This window comes from Delphinapterus leucas, chromosome 18 (assembly GCF_059928025.1).
Source record: "Delphinapterus leucas isolate spDelLeu-1000000601 "Yukka" chromosome 18, BTC_Dleu_Yukka2, whole genome shotgun sequence".
NCBI lineage: Eukaryota > Metazoa > Chordata > Mammalia > Artiodactyla > Monodontidae > Delphinapterus > Delphinapterus leucas.
In genome coordinates, this window is record NC_143146.1 from 66,137,769 (window position 1) to 66,155,049 (window position 17,281).

Genomic DNA, 17,281 nt, shown 5'->3' on the forward strand with positions numbered 1-17,281 from the left:
CTAGAATTACTATTGGCATTTCCTTCTCACTGTTTGAACTTTTGCTGATTCATCGATAACTCTTGAATTCTTACTAAATAAATTAGACCCCAAGACACAATTTTAAGATGTTTCTTATAAACGGTACCTAACCAAATTTTAGAAGTAAGAATAAATCAACTGAATACATATTGAACACGTATTGTGCCGTGTACTCTCGTAGGTGCCCGCCAGGAATAAATATGAAAAAAAAATTTTTTTGGTAGTAAATCCCTGCCTTCATAGAATTTAAGGATAGATGATGTTTCTGAAATTCCAGTTGAGGCTCTTCTAAAGAAATGTCTATTGGGATATTTTATTAACTCATTTCCTGTTCTTAAACTCCTTAGCTGTTCTTTCCTTTTGAAGTTTCCACACCTTAAAAACTTGGGCTTACGTTTTGATACTCAGTGTCCCTTGACCACATAGATCAAATATTATGGTGCGAAATACTTACTGTTTGAATGAACTGTACTCTTGTTTTCATTATTTTAGATTGTCCTAGACTATATAATTCTGGGTAATGGTGTACATTGACAATTTCTGAACAAACAAATAAACCCTCTCAAAGATAAGCAAATATAGTTATATTCAACTGTTGAAGGGTGTCACAGTATGAGTTAAATGTACTGAACTTCTCCTCTAAGAAACAGTCTTGATTAACTAATGTAGTAATCTGCTTTCTAACATTCAAAATGATTTTCTCTGGGAGCAAAATCATTTTGCAAGTCAAATGCAACACTTAACTTTTGCATTTGAAGGACTGTTTAACTATTTATTAGTAAATATATGCATCATTCACATATAGAAGGTAAGTACTCAAATCTATTTTCTCATAAAACCTGAATTTCGTATTTTAAAGGTAGGCATAAAGTTGGGCTTTTTTGATGTTCAGTCTTATGCCCATTAGATAAAAAATGTAAGAGATTGACTGATTAAAAATTAAATTAAAAATTTAACAAGAAAAGAAAGTAATAGACAATATCAGTATGGTAAAGTAAGAGCTACACTAGTTATCATTAGAGCCACTCAAATTTGTACATACTGTATGATTCACAATGTATAGTCACATATAATATTTTGCATGATCATACTTTACAACTATGAATAAATGGATCGATTAAACATCAATTTAAATGCTAAAGCAGATGGAAGTTATTTTAGTAGCACACCAATAGATTGAGTTATTTGTTCTCATAAATACTGTTTAATTTGAGGACAATGGGAACTGTTTAAAACCGATTTCATAAAGCCTGAAACCACTTTGAAATTTGAGCAACACCAAATGTTGAAATAAATTTCCTGTTCTGGTAAATTTAAAGGACTACATTAACATGATAATTTGTCTCCTAAAACAATGCCTTAGGACCCACAATAACAAAGGTCAAAATTGAAGGTGAACCTGAATTCAGGCTGATTAAAGAAGGTGAAACAGTAACTGAAGTGATCCATGGAGGTGCGTTCTCTGTGTTTCCTGTAGCCTACTCTGAACATTTTCAAACAGTGTTGGTTTAAATATATTGAATATCTGAGGTTTTCTCTTGGACTTTTGTTTTATATAAATTGTGGGAAAACTTTTCTCAGTTACAGATTCTTATTAGCCGATCAATTAAAACATAGTTTACCTTTTAATGGATATAGTTGGAATTGATTTAACCATTAACTCACCAGTTCCAACAAAACTGTCATTACTCTGCATATGCAAGGATGATTATGAAATATAATGAAAACAATCACGTCAATACAAAAGAACATATTGTACTTAGAAGAAAGAGTGGCCATTCTATAAGACTGACTAATAAGTCATTGCTAGGACTTGTAAGATTCCCATTCTAATGATGTATAATTCCCTGGATCCTCCCTGAACACTCATTCCACAGTCAAGAGACAAATATGACATGGAGTGTTAGCTTGCTAGTTGGCTCTCTCCCTTACCCAAGATTCAGGACATAACCACTACCTTTTAGACCTCTGTTATATGAATTTATTTGAGATACGTCCCCCAAATTATTATGATTGAATTCTAAATGGCATTGCTGTGAGAAATACATTTAATCATTAAAATGTCTAGCTTATGGCCATTTAGATGCCATAAGGGGATAAATCAAATGCATTTTCTTCCCCTATTTCAGAGCCAATTATTAAAAAATACACCAAAATCATTGATGGAGTGCCTGTGGAAATAACTGAAAAAGAGACAAGAGAAGAACGAATCATTACAGGTAATTTTTTTTTTTAAACAAATGTGATCCTGAATCTCATATTGATCAAAAATAATGAAAATGAATAACAAAAAAATAACTGGCATTGTGCACATGAAACACTGTAAAAGAAACTATCCTGATAAAATATCAATACATCATCCTTGATGATAAAAATCACCTGTGAGTGATAGAAGGGATAATCCAACTCACTTGAAAAATGTAGTTATTGTAAAATCTTCTTAGAAAAGTTTAGGTTGGGATTATAGTTCTCTACTAAGCAGATCTTACAGGTAATTTTTAACTCTGTATATGAACTATGCCTGGATTATAAAGAGCAAACCATTTAATCCCAAAATATCTCTATAAGAATCATTAAAGAAACTAAGTCATTTTCTTAGTGGTTACTGAAGTTATTTTATTTCTTTTTTGGTAGAAATAATACTAATCCTAAATATGTAATCTATGTTTTCCTCTGAATTGGAAATTTTGGGACAAATCTATAAGCCTGTGTTTTTATTATGAATATGCATACACTATCTTCACTTTGCTATTTATTAATGAGTTACTAAATCCTAGAAAAAAACCCATTCCCTCCTTCGATTTTCCTTTAATCTTAAGGTTTACACATACCCATCTACACACCAAAATAATATGCAAGCTTGTATAGAACAACTGATCAATAATTTCAGTAAACCTCTGTATCAGTCTCCCACCAGTGAATTAGTCTAAAATTCTGAATTCAGCTATTTTTTAAGTCTTTGGGAATTCCCTGGCAGTCAATGTTTAAACAAGCAGTCAGCAAATATGGCCCATGCCACCTACTTATGTAAATAAAGTTTTATTGGAACACAGTGTGACCATTCATTTATACAGTGTGTATGGCTATTTGCACTCTAAAGGACAAAGTTAAATAGCTGCAACACAGACCACAAGACCCATAAAGTCTAAATTACTTTCTATGTGACCCTTACAGAGGAAGTTTGCCCAGCCTTGTTTCAGATCCTTATTATTATTATTATTTTTTGTCTTTCCTTTAGGTCCTGAAATAAAATACACTAGAATTTCAACTAGTGGTGGAGAAGCAGACGAAACTCTGAAGAAATTGTTGCAAGAAGGTCAGTATGTCTAGAAGAATAAGAATGTGGATTTCTTTAAGCTATCTAGGTCAAAGTCTAAAATAATCTTTGAAGCCTCTTACACTTTCTACTCTATCTCATTCCTTTGTTCTAGTTCCATACCAACACAAGAAAAAAGTCCAAAGATAGGGAATGAAACTCAAATGACAGTCATATTGATTGTTTTGTTCTATATTTGCTATATAGTGTTTAACAACTTTGTAAGAAAATTGGTTTATCAAAAAGTAACACTAAAAACCAAGAAAGAACCAAGTGTTGGTCTGGAATTCATTGTTGGGCAGATGCCATTATATATCACATCACGTCTCCTGCCTTTTTATTACATAAACCAATTTCTGCTATAAACATGTATCCTCTCAGAGGTCACCAAGGTCACCAAATTCATTGAAGGTGGTGATGGTCATTTATTTGAAGATGAAGAAATTAAAAGACTGCTTCAGGGAGGTTAGTAAAAGGGAAACAACTAACCCACTTAACAGGTTCTGATAACTGAGATTTTCAACTTTTTAAAGACTGAGCATTCAGGTTTTGTTTTGTTTTTTTTTTAGTTAGGTTAAAAAAGACAACATCATGTCTGTCTTAACAGACTGATTGGGTTAATGGTGGTTACAGTAAGCGTTATAAAGAAAGAATTACTAGTTTAAACAGTCTTTAAAAAGTTCATTGGGGAGCAGTGAATATTTTTTTGCTTTGATACAGACAACTGTAAAGATATTTTTGTATGTGAAAGGGGGATACTTTAAAAATTGGTAGTTATTTAAAGAAGCCCAAATTGAAATACTTTTTATATTTTAAAAAATGTATTCACTGCGCCTACAACAATAATAAGAGGCATGTTTATGAATTTTTTAAGTGCATAGATCTAGCAAAAAAATTGCATTTAGTATTTTTATTTTCCAAAACTACATACTTGGGAATGGGTTATCTGTTTCTTCTAACAGTTTGTCATAATCTATACCTGGAGCTGTAAATTATTTTGCATATGAAATTAATTTTAATATTTAAAATATGGAATGTTCTCTGCCTATGGCGTTAAAAGGACCTACTTTTAAAAGGAAAGAAGAAAAAAAAAGAATTCAAAATCTTACACAAACTCTCAATGGTAATTACTCAAAGAAATAGTAAATGTTAAGAAAGTATAATTTGGGTAATTGGTATTTGAATAAATTAATTTCCAGTTCATTTTCTTAACAATAAAAGAATTTAAGGTAAGAAATTGTTTTAGAGAAACAAGTATTTAAATTATTTAGAAAAATCAAATATGCTCTTTGAAATATACTGTGAATTGAGAAACACTAAATTGAAGTTTAATGTTTATCCAAAGTATGGTCCCAATGGGTTTTATCCTTAAAATTTAAAAAAATTGTAGTACTATGTCCAAGAAGTTGTAAATTCTCTTGGGACCATGTATATTTTTGGCAATTATTGTTTTATTCTTTACTTTTATATAGGTAGAATCTCTTACATAATATTGATACTGTTCAGTGATAGTGAAAATAAATAATTTTTATTGAACCAATGATTGAATTTCCCCTCAATAGAAAAATTTGTGTCTGAAAAATACAAGATTTCCTTTCAGACTCCAGGGAATATGCGACACTCCCAAAGCCACAACAGAACCAGTTTCCTGTGAGATCTAATACAGAATTTACTCATCTACCCCTAAATGCTTAACACTGTACTAGAAAAAGGTAGGGATTTGAGGGAAGAGGTGAAGACATGAAAATTAAGTTGAATTCTTTTTTTTTTTCAGTCCTTGCCATAGTAAGCGGCTTTGTAGAATGGCAGTGCTTTGTAGAGAATGAACCAATTAGTAACTGCACTTGTATATATTGCTTTAATTTATTTAGGCTTAAACTTCGGTAAGTATGTTTTCCTCCCCTTCAATAAGCCCCCATTAACAAGTCCATTATAAACAACGAACTAAGTGCTGAAGACTAACTTCAGCCAAGAGAAGATAATACCTGTTACAAGAATAAGATACTCTAATTTTTGTTAATGGAATCCTTCTTTAACTCTAGTTTATGTTCATCCCAAAGGTTGATTCCTTTAGTTCCCAGTATTTGGTTTCTCCACATATTCATAATGCGCTGGTTTTGTCAATGTCACAACATAAGTTTTTATCAAAACATTTCCAAGGGTTTTTTTTTTCCTCATAAGAAAGACAATATAAGCAGTATAGTTACTAATATCTGGACACTAAGTGGACATGCTAGTTTTCTTTCTTCCAGCCCTGTAAAACCATTGGATCAACACTGAATAACAAGTGTCTCTTGTCTAGATCCCAAGAGGCACCAATTTACAAAGAAGCTGGTGTAAATAAAGATTATGTCATGCAAGATTGGCTTTTTTTTTCTTTCAGAGTATTGATAATTGATCTATAGGTAAATGTGGTCTTCATCTCAAAGCTTGGAGTTTTCTATCTGAACTACTCATATTGTGGTACATATGGTACATTTTGATGAACTGAGTGTATCCCTCAATCATTTAGGTCATTGTTATTAACATGGCTAAGTGGTCAGTTTGGTACCAATATGATCTGTCATTGAAACACTTCAGACCCCTTAACTAAAACTTCTTCTCATAAAATGTGTTGAGTTTTTCACTCTTGTCTTAGATAGAACTACATTTACTGAAACTACTAAAGTAATTAAGGGAGAACAGCAAAGTAGTAGGCTATGGAGAAAGGAACAACAACAAGAAGTTATCTGGGAAGGTTTTGACAAATCTGCCTGTATAACATGTAAAGATTTATGGCTTCTGTAGAGAACATAGGATCAGGTTGTAGGTCTGGCTTCCAATCTGGGTTCCAACTTGAACTAACTTGTATTATAAATTGATGCTTTCCTGCCTTGCTTTCTTAATCTGAAAAGTGGGGATAGTAATGTTACCTACATATAAATGAATCAATATGTGAAAAGCACTTGGAATAATGTTCAGCACATATAAACTCTCAGTGATGTTAGCTACTATCAGGATTACGGTCAATTAACGTTAACATGGTCAACAAAGTAATATTTTACACTCTAAATTTCCAAAGTCATAGCCATGTAAAAATGCAAAAATCTTGCAAATAAGTGAGCTGAAGCATTTTGTATGTTTCAGGAAACATGTGGTGGAGAGGAGCATTTTTGTGGGATTGTTCGATGATTAATTTATCTTGCCATATTTAGCTTCTCTGAACACGACCTAATACAAGTGTCATTCAGTTTGAGATGGCAGAGGGCCACTGAGAGCAAATCTGGTTTTCTGCACTTTAATCAAGCTTTTCTTCCAGAGATGTTTGTTTGCCACAATGAACAATTCTTATTTTGATCTTATCATAGCCAAATAATAATAAATTAACAAGTTAGTTAATTGGATATATATTAATTGCATGCTGCCAAATTTATAAAAGAAAATCTGAGTGTAAGTGCTTGTTTTGAAAAGTAATGTCAAAATATTGTTTTAAATTGCATAATAAGTGCTCTTTGGAATTTAATAAGTCCATTATAAACAATGCTTTTTGTTCACTGCTTAAAGACTGGATCCATCTTTTCATGGCAACATTTTATAAGCCATTTTTTGTGATCAAGTAAACCTGAAGTTAAGAAAAATATATCAACTGGAGCATATTCCATAATTCAGACTTTTCTATCTTACATAAACTTTCCCTCACTAATCCAATCTAATGAGGTTTTCTCTAGTTCTGTATTTTATTATAGTATTAATATAGTGTGATAAATGGCTATGTATCTTATATTCTGGGGGGAAAAAAGACATGTTGGAAATATGCTATGTAGACAGAAACAGAATTCTTCAAAAAATGCTTAATGTTTCTTTCCCTTTTTTTTAAACTTGATATTATACAGCCCACAATACTGTTGGTGATAGTCTCATGTCTTATTTTTTATGGGATTTCAGAGAATTGAATATATATATAAAACAAAAATTTTGACTTCATTGTTGAGTATAGATGATATATAAAAATCAAGAATTCAAAACTTGGAGTAAAAAAGGTAAGCAGAGAAAGAAAGTCGCCATAGGGACCACACTTATTCATTGATCTCAAATGTCCAATGACAGAGTGAAAATGTGAATTTAGATTGACCAAGTGGTCTTGTCAATGATTTAAAAGAAAAATGAGGAATTGGGAAGTATTTTGCAACTATAACAACAAAAAACTGCATTGTTATGAGACACTTAAAATTCTAAAATAAGAAAGATTTTATTATTTTTAGCTACTTAACTTTTAAATGGTCTTGTAGGATTGGAATTAAATCGGGGAGTATGTTGGCACACACTTCCTGAATTGCTTACTGGTATATTTCTAGAGTTATGATATTTTGTTGTCCTCATGTATTATAAGTTGATCATAGATTAATTTACAATGAGAATTTTACAGAGGCAGAAGTCTGATACATCACAAATAGGAATGACTGGAAAAAATGAGTGGATATCTCTGGGACTTCTGCTAAACTTTATAGAATGTTAGACATCCTTTCATCATAAAGTGATGCTTTTCACAAAAAGGGTGAAAAAGTCATGTAAGTCACTCCATGCAACAATGGAACATCATCTGGGGTGCTACATGCCATAATAAAACAATATGTTTTGCAAATAGTAAACATTCATTATGATATATGGAAAACAAATGTCTGTTTGTTGCCAGTGCAAAAGTCTCACTACTCCAAAAGAAATCTACATGTTTACATGATGTTTATTTAAAACTTTATACTCTTCTGATCAACTATGGTTTCCTGTCTCATATTAGTCATAATTTCAAAGTATTTTTAACTAAAGCTATTTAATTTCAGACACACCTGTGAGGAAGATACAAGCCAACAAAAGAATTCAAGGTAAATATATTGACTATGGTAATTTGCATATAGGACAAACCTTTTGTTATATTAAGACAAACCAAAGAAAAGGAGAGTATTCTAATATATTTTATTTTGAGCAAAGTATTTTGATGATATGAATCAGAAAATAAATCTTTCACTATTAATAGAATATAAGAAAAACAAATGTTAAAAGAAAGGCAATTATACTCATGTAAAGTGCTAGACATACTGAACCACTGAGGTAGGCTCAAGAAGAATTAATTTGAAAAGAAACCCTTGAATACCAGAGTTGAGCAAAAATGGGTAGCAGGTAGACCTGAACTCTGTGAAACCATTATTTAAAATGAGGCTACAGTTTGAGACAAAAATAAATTCAAAACTGTATCTACTGTACACATATAGAAAATGATTAATATAGGTATGTACAAAATTTTGATATAATGTGTAGGTTATATACATGTATATATCACCCATGCACTATAATTTTCTTTATAACTTTATTTATGTGCACTTTCTAATCTTCCACATAGGTTACCTTACATTCTGATGCATTCAAAACTCAAAGATTTCCCTTGTGGAACTTAAAATAATTACATATTTGGAATTTCTAAGATAATTATATACTAATAGTCAAAAGAAGTTGAAGGCTTATGAATGCATTATAGGCATATCTGATTTTAACCCAGTCCAATCTAGACATTTGAAACTAAAGACTCAATTGTACACATAATTTTTTTTTTATTGGAGTAAAATTGCTTTACAATGTTGTGTTAGTTTCTGCTGTACAATGAAGTGAATCAGCTAAATGTATACCTATATCCCCTCCCTCTTGGACCTCCCTCCCACCCACCCCCCATCCACCCAACTAGGTCATCACAGAGCACCAAGGTGAGCTCCCTGTGCTATAAAGCAGGTTCCCACTAGCTATTTTACAAATGGTAGTGTATTTATGTCAAACAATCTCCCAATTAGCCCCTCATTCCCCTTCCCCACCCCATGTCCACATGTCCATTCCCTATGTCTACATCTCTATTCCTGCCCTAGAAATAGGTTCATCTGTAAGATTTTTCTAGATTCCACATCTATGCGTTAATGTACGATATTTGTTCTTCTCTTTCAGGCTTAGTTCACTCTGTATGACAGACTCTAGGTCCATCCACATCTCTACAAATGACCCAATTTTGTTCCTTTTTATGGCTGAGTAATATTCCATTGTATATATGTACCACATCTTGTTTATCCATTCATCTAACGCAGGACATTTAGGTTGTACACATAATTTTTAACTGAAGGCTTTATCACAGATTTCTTCTAAACATGAAAATTCATCCAAATTTTCTAAGGAACTAAAATCATCACTTTAAATTATTATTTTCATATACCTTTGATCAAAAGAGGACTTGGTTTTATCATCATAACCAGAATATATTATTAAGAAAACATAATCTAACATTTATTATAATAAGAAATGATGGTCTTTTATAGATATAGTTATGCATAAAATATCATATTCTTAAACACTATAGTTTCATCACATTTACAATCTATATGCTCTCCCTTCTTCCTAATCAGGATCTAGAAGACGATCAAGGGAATATCGTCCTCAGTGAAAATCCAGACACCAGACAACAAAGTTTACAAAGCCCTAAATCAACAACCTGATTTTAAAGGAAAAATATGAGAGCCACGCTGACGTGAAGAACTGAACCACCAGCACAAAAAAGCAATCACTGAACAATTCTGAATGCAAATATAGTATTTTTTTTTTCTGAATGAGAAACAGGAGGGTAATTGTGGGCTTAGCCTCCTGTGGGATAGAATCTGAGGGAAACGTAACAACCTTACAGGCTTTTACATCTTGACATTAAAATTTCTGGCTAACTCTGGAATCCATGAGAGAAAATCCTTGCCACTGGATTAATTACAGTTCAAATCTCAGAGTGGTGAGCTGTTATCCCCTTGAGAAGATTGAACCTTGAATAATGGATAGATAAAATGCATGCAAGGAGTTAGCTCTCAATGGGAAATGGATATATAAAAATGGGTGCTCAGTATAAAAAAAAAAATAAGAAAACCAAAACTTTTGTATCAAAAAGGTTTGCACATTTGTAATACAATGTGGGTTTACCAGAAAATTATGTTATTTCTACAACTAATTTTGTACTCTTGAAATGTTTGTCTTATGCTTCTTGCAATACATATTTTTATCTCAAACATTTCAATAAAACCATTTTTCAGGTATAAAAAGAATTACTTCAAAGTGGGTAATTCAAAAAACTCAAGGTTTAAGTTAATAAGAGGTTTGGACTTGGGAACAGGACTTTATACCTCTTTTTTTTTTATAACAAATACTCATTAAAGGAAATTGAATGAATTTAGTGTTTTTCAAATTTTTAAAACTATTATGATATATAAATAATCATTATACAATGAAGCAATAATTAAACATCAACTGAGTACATAATATAACCCTGGAACTGTGCTAAGTTATGAGGATTCAAAAGAAGAATTAGACAACTACTGTCCTCAAAGGGTAAAAAGATAAATCAATAATCCACAATGTACCATGGGCTATAATAGAAGAATAAACAGCACTACAGGAGCACAAATACCTCAATTAATTGTTCCTAGGCTTAGGCTAACATAGAAGGAGCCAAAGAGATGCCCTTAACAGAGACTTGAAGTAGCATAAGAGTCTACTGCATGAAAAAGGAGGGGCAGAAAAATATTGGTTTGCTGAGAATTATAAAGAGATCAGTTTGATCTACTCAGATCTCAATAAATGTCATCCTTATCTTGGACTAGAGATAAGAGCAGACAGGGAATAGAACCCATACTGCTGAGAAACTGACTTGTGATAGTGTGATAAATTATATCATGCATTGAAAGTTGGTCACTGAGAGACTATAAAACTGAGGAAGACCAAACTAAAGATACCTCTTGGATCAGAGGCTCAGCCCTAGAGTAATACTAAAGGATCTGAAAAGATTTGAGGTAGCTGAAAAGCATTGGTTCTTTGAGGAGCAATTGAGGTAAGGAAGTGAGATATAAAGTTCTAATGGTGCCACTAACTGCGGAAGTCTGGGTAGCCTGGGTTTTCCAGAATGTTTCCTAGTCTGGACAGTGGTGAGATTTATGCCTAGCATTTAGAGCCCTTGCCAAGAAACAAAATGTCCTACCAACTCAGTACTCATGTAGAGAATCTTTGGACTGCAATCTAAACTGGACAGAGTGTGGCTGTGTTTTAACCAAAATGATTCAAAGGAAGTGGTTACGTAAGGTGGTGCTGGTAGAATATACTACATCATCATTAACACAGATGGCTATTCCAGACAGACAGCATGTTGTTAATAATCCTCTGGAAGATCACAGGTTGATTGAATAGAACAAAGAGTATATGGATTCATTCAGTTAGCTCCCTTCAGCGTTTGCATTTGATAATGAACCAGGTGTTGCAAAGTTCGACTTTGAACATGGTCATCGGAGACAGTAGGGATGAAACCGAGGGATATTTTTAAAGACTGTGACCTTTAATTTTAAGGCCCTGATGGGTTTTTTTGTACCATAGGAGAAAAAAAATCAGTATTTGAGAGTATACATACAAAAATCTAGCATGTATCTCTGGGAAAAGACAGCCAAGTGACATATGCAAATATAAAGATAAAATTTAAAGAGAAATTATTTATAAAATAGAAATAAACAAACACAAATAAAAAGAAAGAAGGTTAAAACATATGAAAATAAACAATAATTTAAAACTGCAAAATAAGAATTTAAAATAGGTAGGTAGATAGATAGATCAATAGATAGATAGGTAGATAGATATCAATCTTCCTGGGACACTTTCTACAAATCAAAGCTGCAGAGTAGTACGTGTTTTACACACAATATTTATTCCTTTAAAAATTCTCAAGAGTCTTATTATCTCCAGTTTCATAAGAAAAACATGAGGCTCAATGACTTTACGTAACTTTTCTTACTTCTTTTGCACTGTACTCTTAAATCAGGCCATCAATCAGCTTACAACATGCCCATTACCCAGAAAGCATAAATTTGAATAAAGCAAACACATCTGTTTTTGAAATTGTGCTTACTCTGCACTACTTTATTTCAGCTCCTCTTCTAACCATCCTCTGCATAAGTGGCATTAGATTTAAGGCTGAATTTTAAAATAAGCCCTTCTAGTCAATCCTGATGCACAAGGTCCACCATCCTAACTTTGAGAAATATCGCTTTACAGAGATTTCTGCTGAGACCGTAGTATCCAAGCAACCAGTGATCTACTTTCTGTCACTATAGACACAGCATTTTCTAGACCTTTTATAAACTGAATCACATAGTATGCATGGCTTCTTCTTTGTCTGGCTTTCCTTTCTCTTGGATTAATATGTAGGAGTGGAATGGCAGGACCAGACGAAAGGTATAGGATTAAAGTTTTAGGAAACTGCCAAATCATACTCCAAAGGCGTTCTATTGTTTTGCATTCCCACCAGAAGCACATGAGAGTTCCTGTTTCTCTTGCCAACACTTGACATGGTCAGTCTTTTTAATGTTAGGTTTTCTAATAGGTGTGTAGTGGTATCTCATTGTGCTTTTAATTTGCACTTTCCTAATGTATGTTTTTCATCTGCTTATTTGACATTTGTATATCTTCTTTGGTGAAGTGTCTGTTCAAATCATTTGCCAATTTTGAGTTGTTTTTTAAAAAATTATTGAGTTGAGAGTTCCTTATATATCATGGATACAAGTCCTTTATCAGCTATATAAGGTGAAAATATTTTCTTATAGCATGGGACTTAACTTTTCATTCTCTTAGCATTGTTTTTGAAGATACCAAAGCCTATTTTCTTTTTTTCCCTTTTATGGATTGTACTTTTGGTGTCATATCTAAGAAATCTTTTATTAACCAAAGATCACAAAAATTTTCTATGTTTTCTTTTAGAAGTTTTTATTAGAATTAGGTTTTACATTGATGTATATGATCCATTCTGAATTACTTTTTGTTTATAGTACAAGGTATGAACCGAGGTTCTTCTTTTTTTCTATACATAGCCAATTATTCCAGCACCATTTTCTGAAAAGACTATCCTTTGTCTACTGATTTCCTTTTATACCTGTGTCAAAAATCCATATATTTGTGTATATATTTCTGTTTCTTTCTATTCTCTCCCATTAATCTATTTGTCTATCTTAATTGAAATGTCACAATGACTGGTTTGAAATCAATCAATCAATCTGTTAGAATTAGTACTCCAACTTTGCTCATATTTCTCAAAGTTGTTTTGGCTATTTTAAGTTTTTACATTTCCAGATGAATTTTTTAATCAGTTTGGCAATTTCAACCAAAAAAAAGAGATATCTGCTGGACTTTGAAATTGTGTTGAATCTATGGATCAATTTGGGGATAATCAAAATCTTCACAAACCATGAACAAAATATATCTCTCTGTTTGTATAGGTATTCCTTAATTACCTTACCAATGTTTCATTATTTTAAGTGTACAAGTCTTGCACATCTTTTTGTAGATTTTCCTTAAGTACTTGATATTTTTGATGGTATTATAAATGGCATTGTTTTTATTTCAATTGCTGACTGTTTATTTTCTGTGTATTGATCTTGTATTTTGCAAACTTGTTAAACTCACTTATTAGTTCTAGTGACTTTTTGTAGATTCCATCATGTTTTCTACATTGACAAACATGTTGTCTTCAAATAAAGACAATTTTACTTTTTCCTCTGCCATCTTAATGCCTTTAATATTTTCTTGCCTTACTTCATTGGTTGAAATTGAATAGTAGTATAATTTAGAATAGAAATGGCAGGAGTGGGCATTTTTTTGCTTCATGATCTTAGAGGGAAAACATTCATTCATTCTTTTAGCCCTAAGTATGATGTTTAGTTTCATGTTAGCATCACTACTTTTTCATAGTTCTCCATTATCAGGTTGAAGAAAGTGACTTCTATTTCAAGTTTGCTGAGAATTTTTATCAGGAATGAATGTTGAATTTTACCAAATGATTTTTCTGCATCTATTGGGATGATCATGTGGGTTTTTGTTTTTGACTTTTTTCAGTTTGACAATATGGTGAATTGAATGGAATTAATTTTGAATGTTTTGGATGTAAATCCTTCATTCCATTCATCTCTTTCATTCTGGGATGAATTCTACTTGGTCACGATATATTCAATTTATGAAAGCTTTAACAGTTTTCACATGTATGTTCATGAGAGATATTGGTCTATAATTTTCTTTTATTGTAATCTCTTTGCCTGAGTTTGGTATCATGGTAATGTAGACCTCACAAGATGAGTTGGGAAGAATCTTGTTCAGTTTTTAGGAAGTGTTTTGTATAGAATTGATAATATTTTCCTCCTTAAATGTTTGATAGAATTGATAGAATCAAGGCTTGCAGTTTTCTTTAAAGAAACAACTAAATATCCAATTTATTTAATAAGTATAAGGCTACTCAGATTATCTATTTTTTCTTGAATGAGATTTGGTAGTTTGTGTCTTTCAAGGAACTTGTCCATTTTACACCATTTTGAAATTTATTGGCACAATGTTGGTCAAAATATTCCATTATTATCCTTTAAATATCTTTAGTGATGTCACCTCATTTATGCCCAGTTCTGGAAATTTGCGTCCTCTCTCTTTTTCTCCTAACCAGTCTAGCTAGCCATCAATCAATTTTATTGATTTACTCAAATAAGCTTTTGATTTCGTATGTTTGTCTGTATTGTGTTCCTATCTTCTATTTCACTATTTTCCACTCTTATCTTTATTATTGTCTTTCTTCTGCTTTATCTGGTTTTAATTTGATCTTGATTTTCTAATTTCTTAAGGTAGAAGCTGAAGTCATTGACTTAAAAACTTTCACTTTTCTAATACCATACTTTAGTATTATAAATTCCCCCACTAAGTATTGCTTAGTGGTCTCTCACAACATTTCACATGTTTTAAAAATTAAATTAAATTAAATTCAAAGTACTTTCTAATTTTCTTTCTAAATATGTTTAAAAGTTCCATTATCTTTTTAAGATATTGAAATAATAAGAAAAGTATCTATTTACATGTGTAGTGATGATTTCTCATGTTCTTTGTTCCTTTGTATAGATCTATATTTCCATCTGGTATCATTTTCCCCTTCCTAACATTTCTTTTAGTGCAGATCTGCTGGCGATAAATTGAATTTTTCTGTCTAAAAAAATCATTATTTTGTCTCTGTTTTTGAAAAATATTTTTGCAGGATATGCAATTCCAGATTGCCTTTTTAAAATTTATAATGCTTTAAAGATGTTACTTCACTGTTTTCTTGCTTGTCTCATTCTTATTTGCTCTGTATTTAATATGTGCTTTTTGCTTTTTGATTATTATGTGGATTGGGGTGGTTTATCTTATGTTTTTGTTCCTAGGATGTATTCAGTTTCTTAGATCTGTGATTTTAGGATTTTTATCAAATTTTATTTTCTTCAGTTATCAATGATTTGTTCTGTCCCCTCCTTTCTGGGATTCTAACTACATATATTAGACTACTTTTAAGTTGTTGTATAGCTCACTGTTACCCTTTTTTCTTTTTTTAATTTTTTTTTTCTCTGTGCGTTTTTATTTTAGAGAGTTTCTAATTTTATGTCTTCATGTTCACTAGTCCTTTCTTCTGCAATGTGTAACTTGACCCTGAATCCATTCCCTGAATTTTTCATTTCAGACATTATAGTTTTCATCTCTAGAAATTCAATTTGGCTTTTTTTTATATCTTGCATGTCTCTCCATAACTTTTTGAACATATGGAATATAATTATGGCAACTATTTCAAAGTTCTCTGCTATTCTAACAATGTGCCAACTCTGAGTCAGTTAACTGATTGAATTTTGTCCTCATTATTCCCCATATATAACTTTGCATGCTAGTAAACTTTGATTGGTTCCCAGACACTGTAAATTTTTCTTGTTGGATGCTAGATATTTTGCATTCCTACAAATATTCTTGAATATTGTTCTAGGATGTAGTTAAGTTTCTTGGAGACAGTTTAGTCCATTCGGGTCTTGCACCTAAGATTTATTAGGCAGTGCCCAATCTGTGTATAGTCTGAGGCTAATTATTCCCTGCTATTTAGGCATGGTCCTTCTGAGTACTTTTCCCAATGCCCAATGAATTATGAGGCTTTCCAATCTGACTGGTGGGAACAGGTGTTATTCTAGGCCTTGTGTGAATGTGAGGTACTGCTTCCTCTAATCTTTTCAGAGGTTTTTTCCCTCTGTTCTCTATTAGTTTTCTTATATTAATGTGATTAATAATTAATAAATTATTTCTAATAATTTTCTAATATTTCTAATCATGTGCTGAGATTACCCTGCTGAATACTCATGGAAACCCTCTGCATATCTTTAAAGTTCTCTCTCTGTGCAGCTCTCTTTACTCTGGTCCTCTGTCCTGTGAACTCTAGCCTTCTTAGCCTCCATTTACACTCAGCTCTATCTCATCACATCCATGAGTCAGCCAGGCTCCACCTGGATTCTCCCTTCCTGTACTTCAACCTGACAAGTCTTTCAGAACAGAACACTGGGACAATCATAGAGCTCACTTCACCTGTTTCCTGACTCTTAGGCATCACTGTCATTCGTTGCCTGATGCCCAGGCACCATTCTAGAACATTCTTTGGAAATTTTTCTCTGTTGTGTTTTTTTTTTTAAATTGTTTTAGTCAGGAGAGTAAATCTGGTTCCTGTTATTCCATTTTTCCTGCAAGTGCAAGATATTCTCTAAGTTAATTTAGTTATATTAATTCCATTTCATAATCATAAACTGCAACTCTAAATAGGAGCAGCCAACTGGAAAATGTTAATCATAAGAAGAGCCAGATGGAAACATGTTGATGGGATGCACACAGATCTATCATAAGTAACAGAAAAAGAATTCAAGATGAAATATCTTACAGCTACTAACATTGCTATTCAACGTGCACATGCACTCACATATACACCAATAAGAAATTGTCTATGTCTACCTAGAGGGGTGAGATAGGGAGGGTGGGAGGGAGAGGCAAGATGGAGGAGATATGGGGATATATGTATATATATACAGCTGATTCACTTTGTTATAC

At 32.2% G+C, this 17,281-nt stretch overlaps 1 protein-coding gene across 7 annotated transcripts in view; it reads left to right on the forward strand.

Annotated features, from left to right (window-relative positions):
- POSTN (periostin) overlaps positions 1 to 17,047 on the forward strand; it is a 41,202-nt gene extending 24,155 nt beyond the window's left edge. For 2 of the 7 annotated variants that reach the window (XM_022574696.2, XM_022574697.2), the window contains 6 exons: positions 1,385 to 1,474; positions 2,151 to 2,240; positions 3,260 to 3,337; positions 3,719 to 3,802; positions 8,155 to 8,196; positions 9,754 to 17,047. In XM_022574696.2, coding sequence (XP_022430404.2) covers positions 1,385 to 1,474; positions 2,151 to 2,240; positions 3,260 to 3,337; positions 3,719 to 3,802; positions 8,155 to 8,196; positions 9,754 to 9,791 — 422 coding nt within the window. In that variant the 3' untranslated portion in view covers positions 9,792 to 17,047. Of the gene's footprint in view, positions 1 to 1,384; positions 2,039 to 2,150; positions 2,241 to 3,259; positions 3,338 to 3,718; positions 3,803 to 8,154; positions 8,197 to 9,753 lie in introns of those variants that run through there. The other 5 variants (XM_022574691.3, XM_022574692.2, XM_022574700.2 and 2 more) reach the window with 4 other exon arrangements.
- The last annotated feature ends 234 nt before the right edge of the window (positions 17,048 to 17,281 follow it).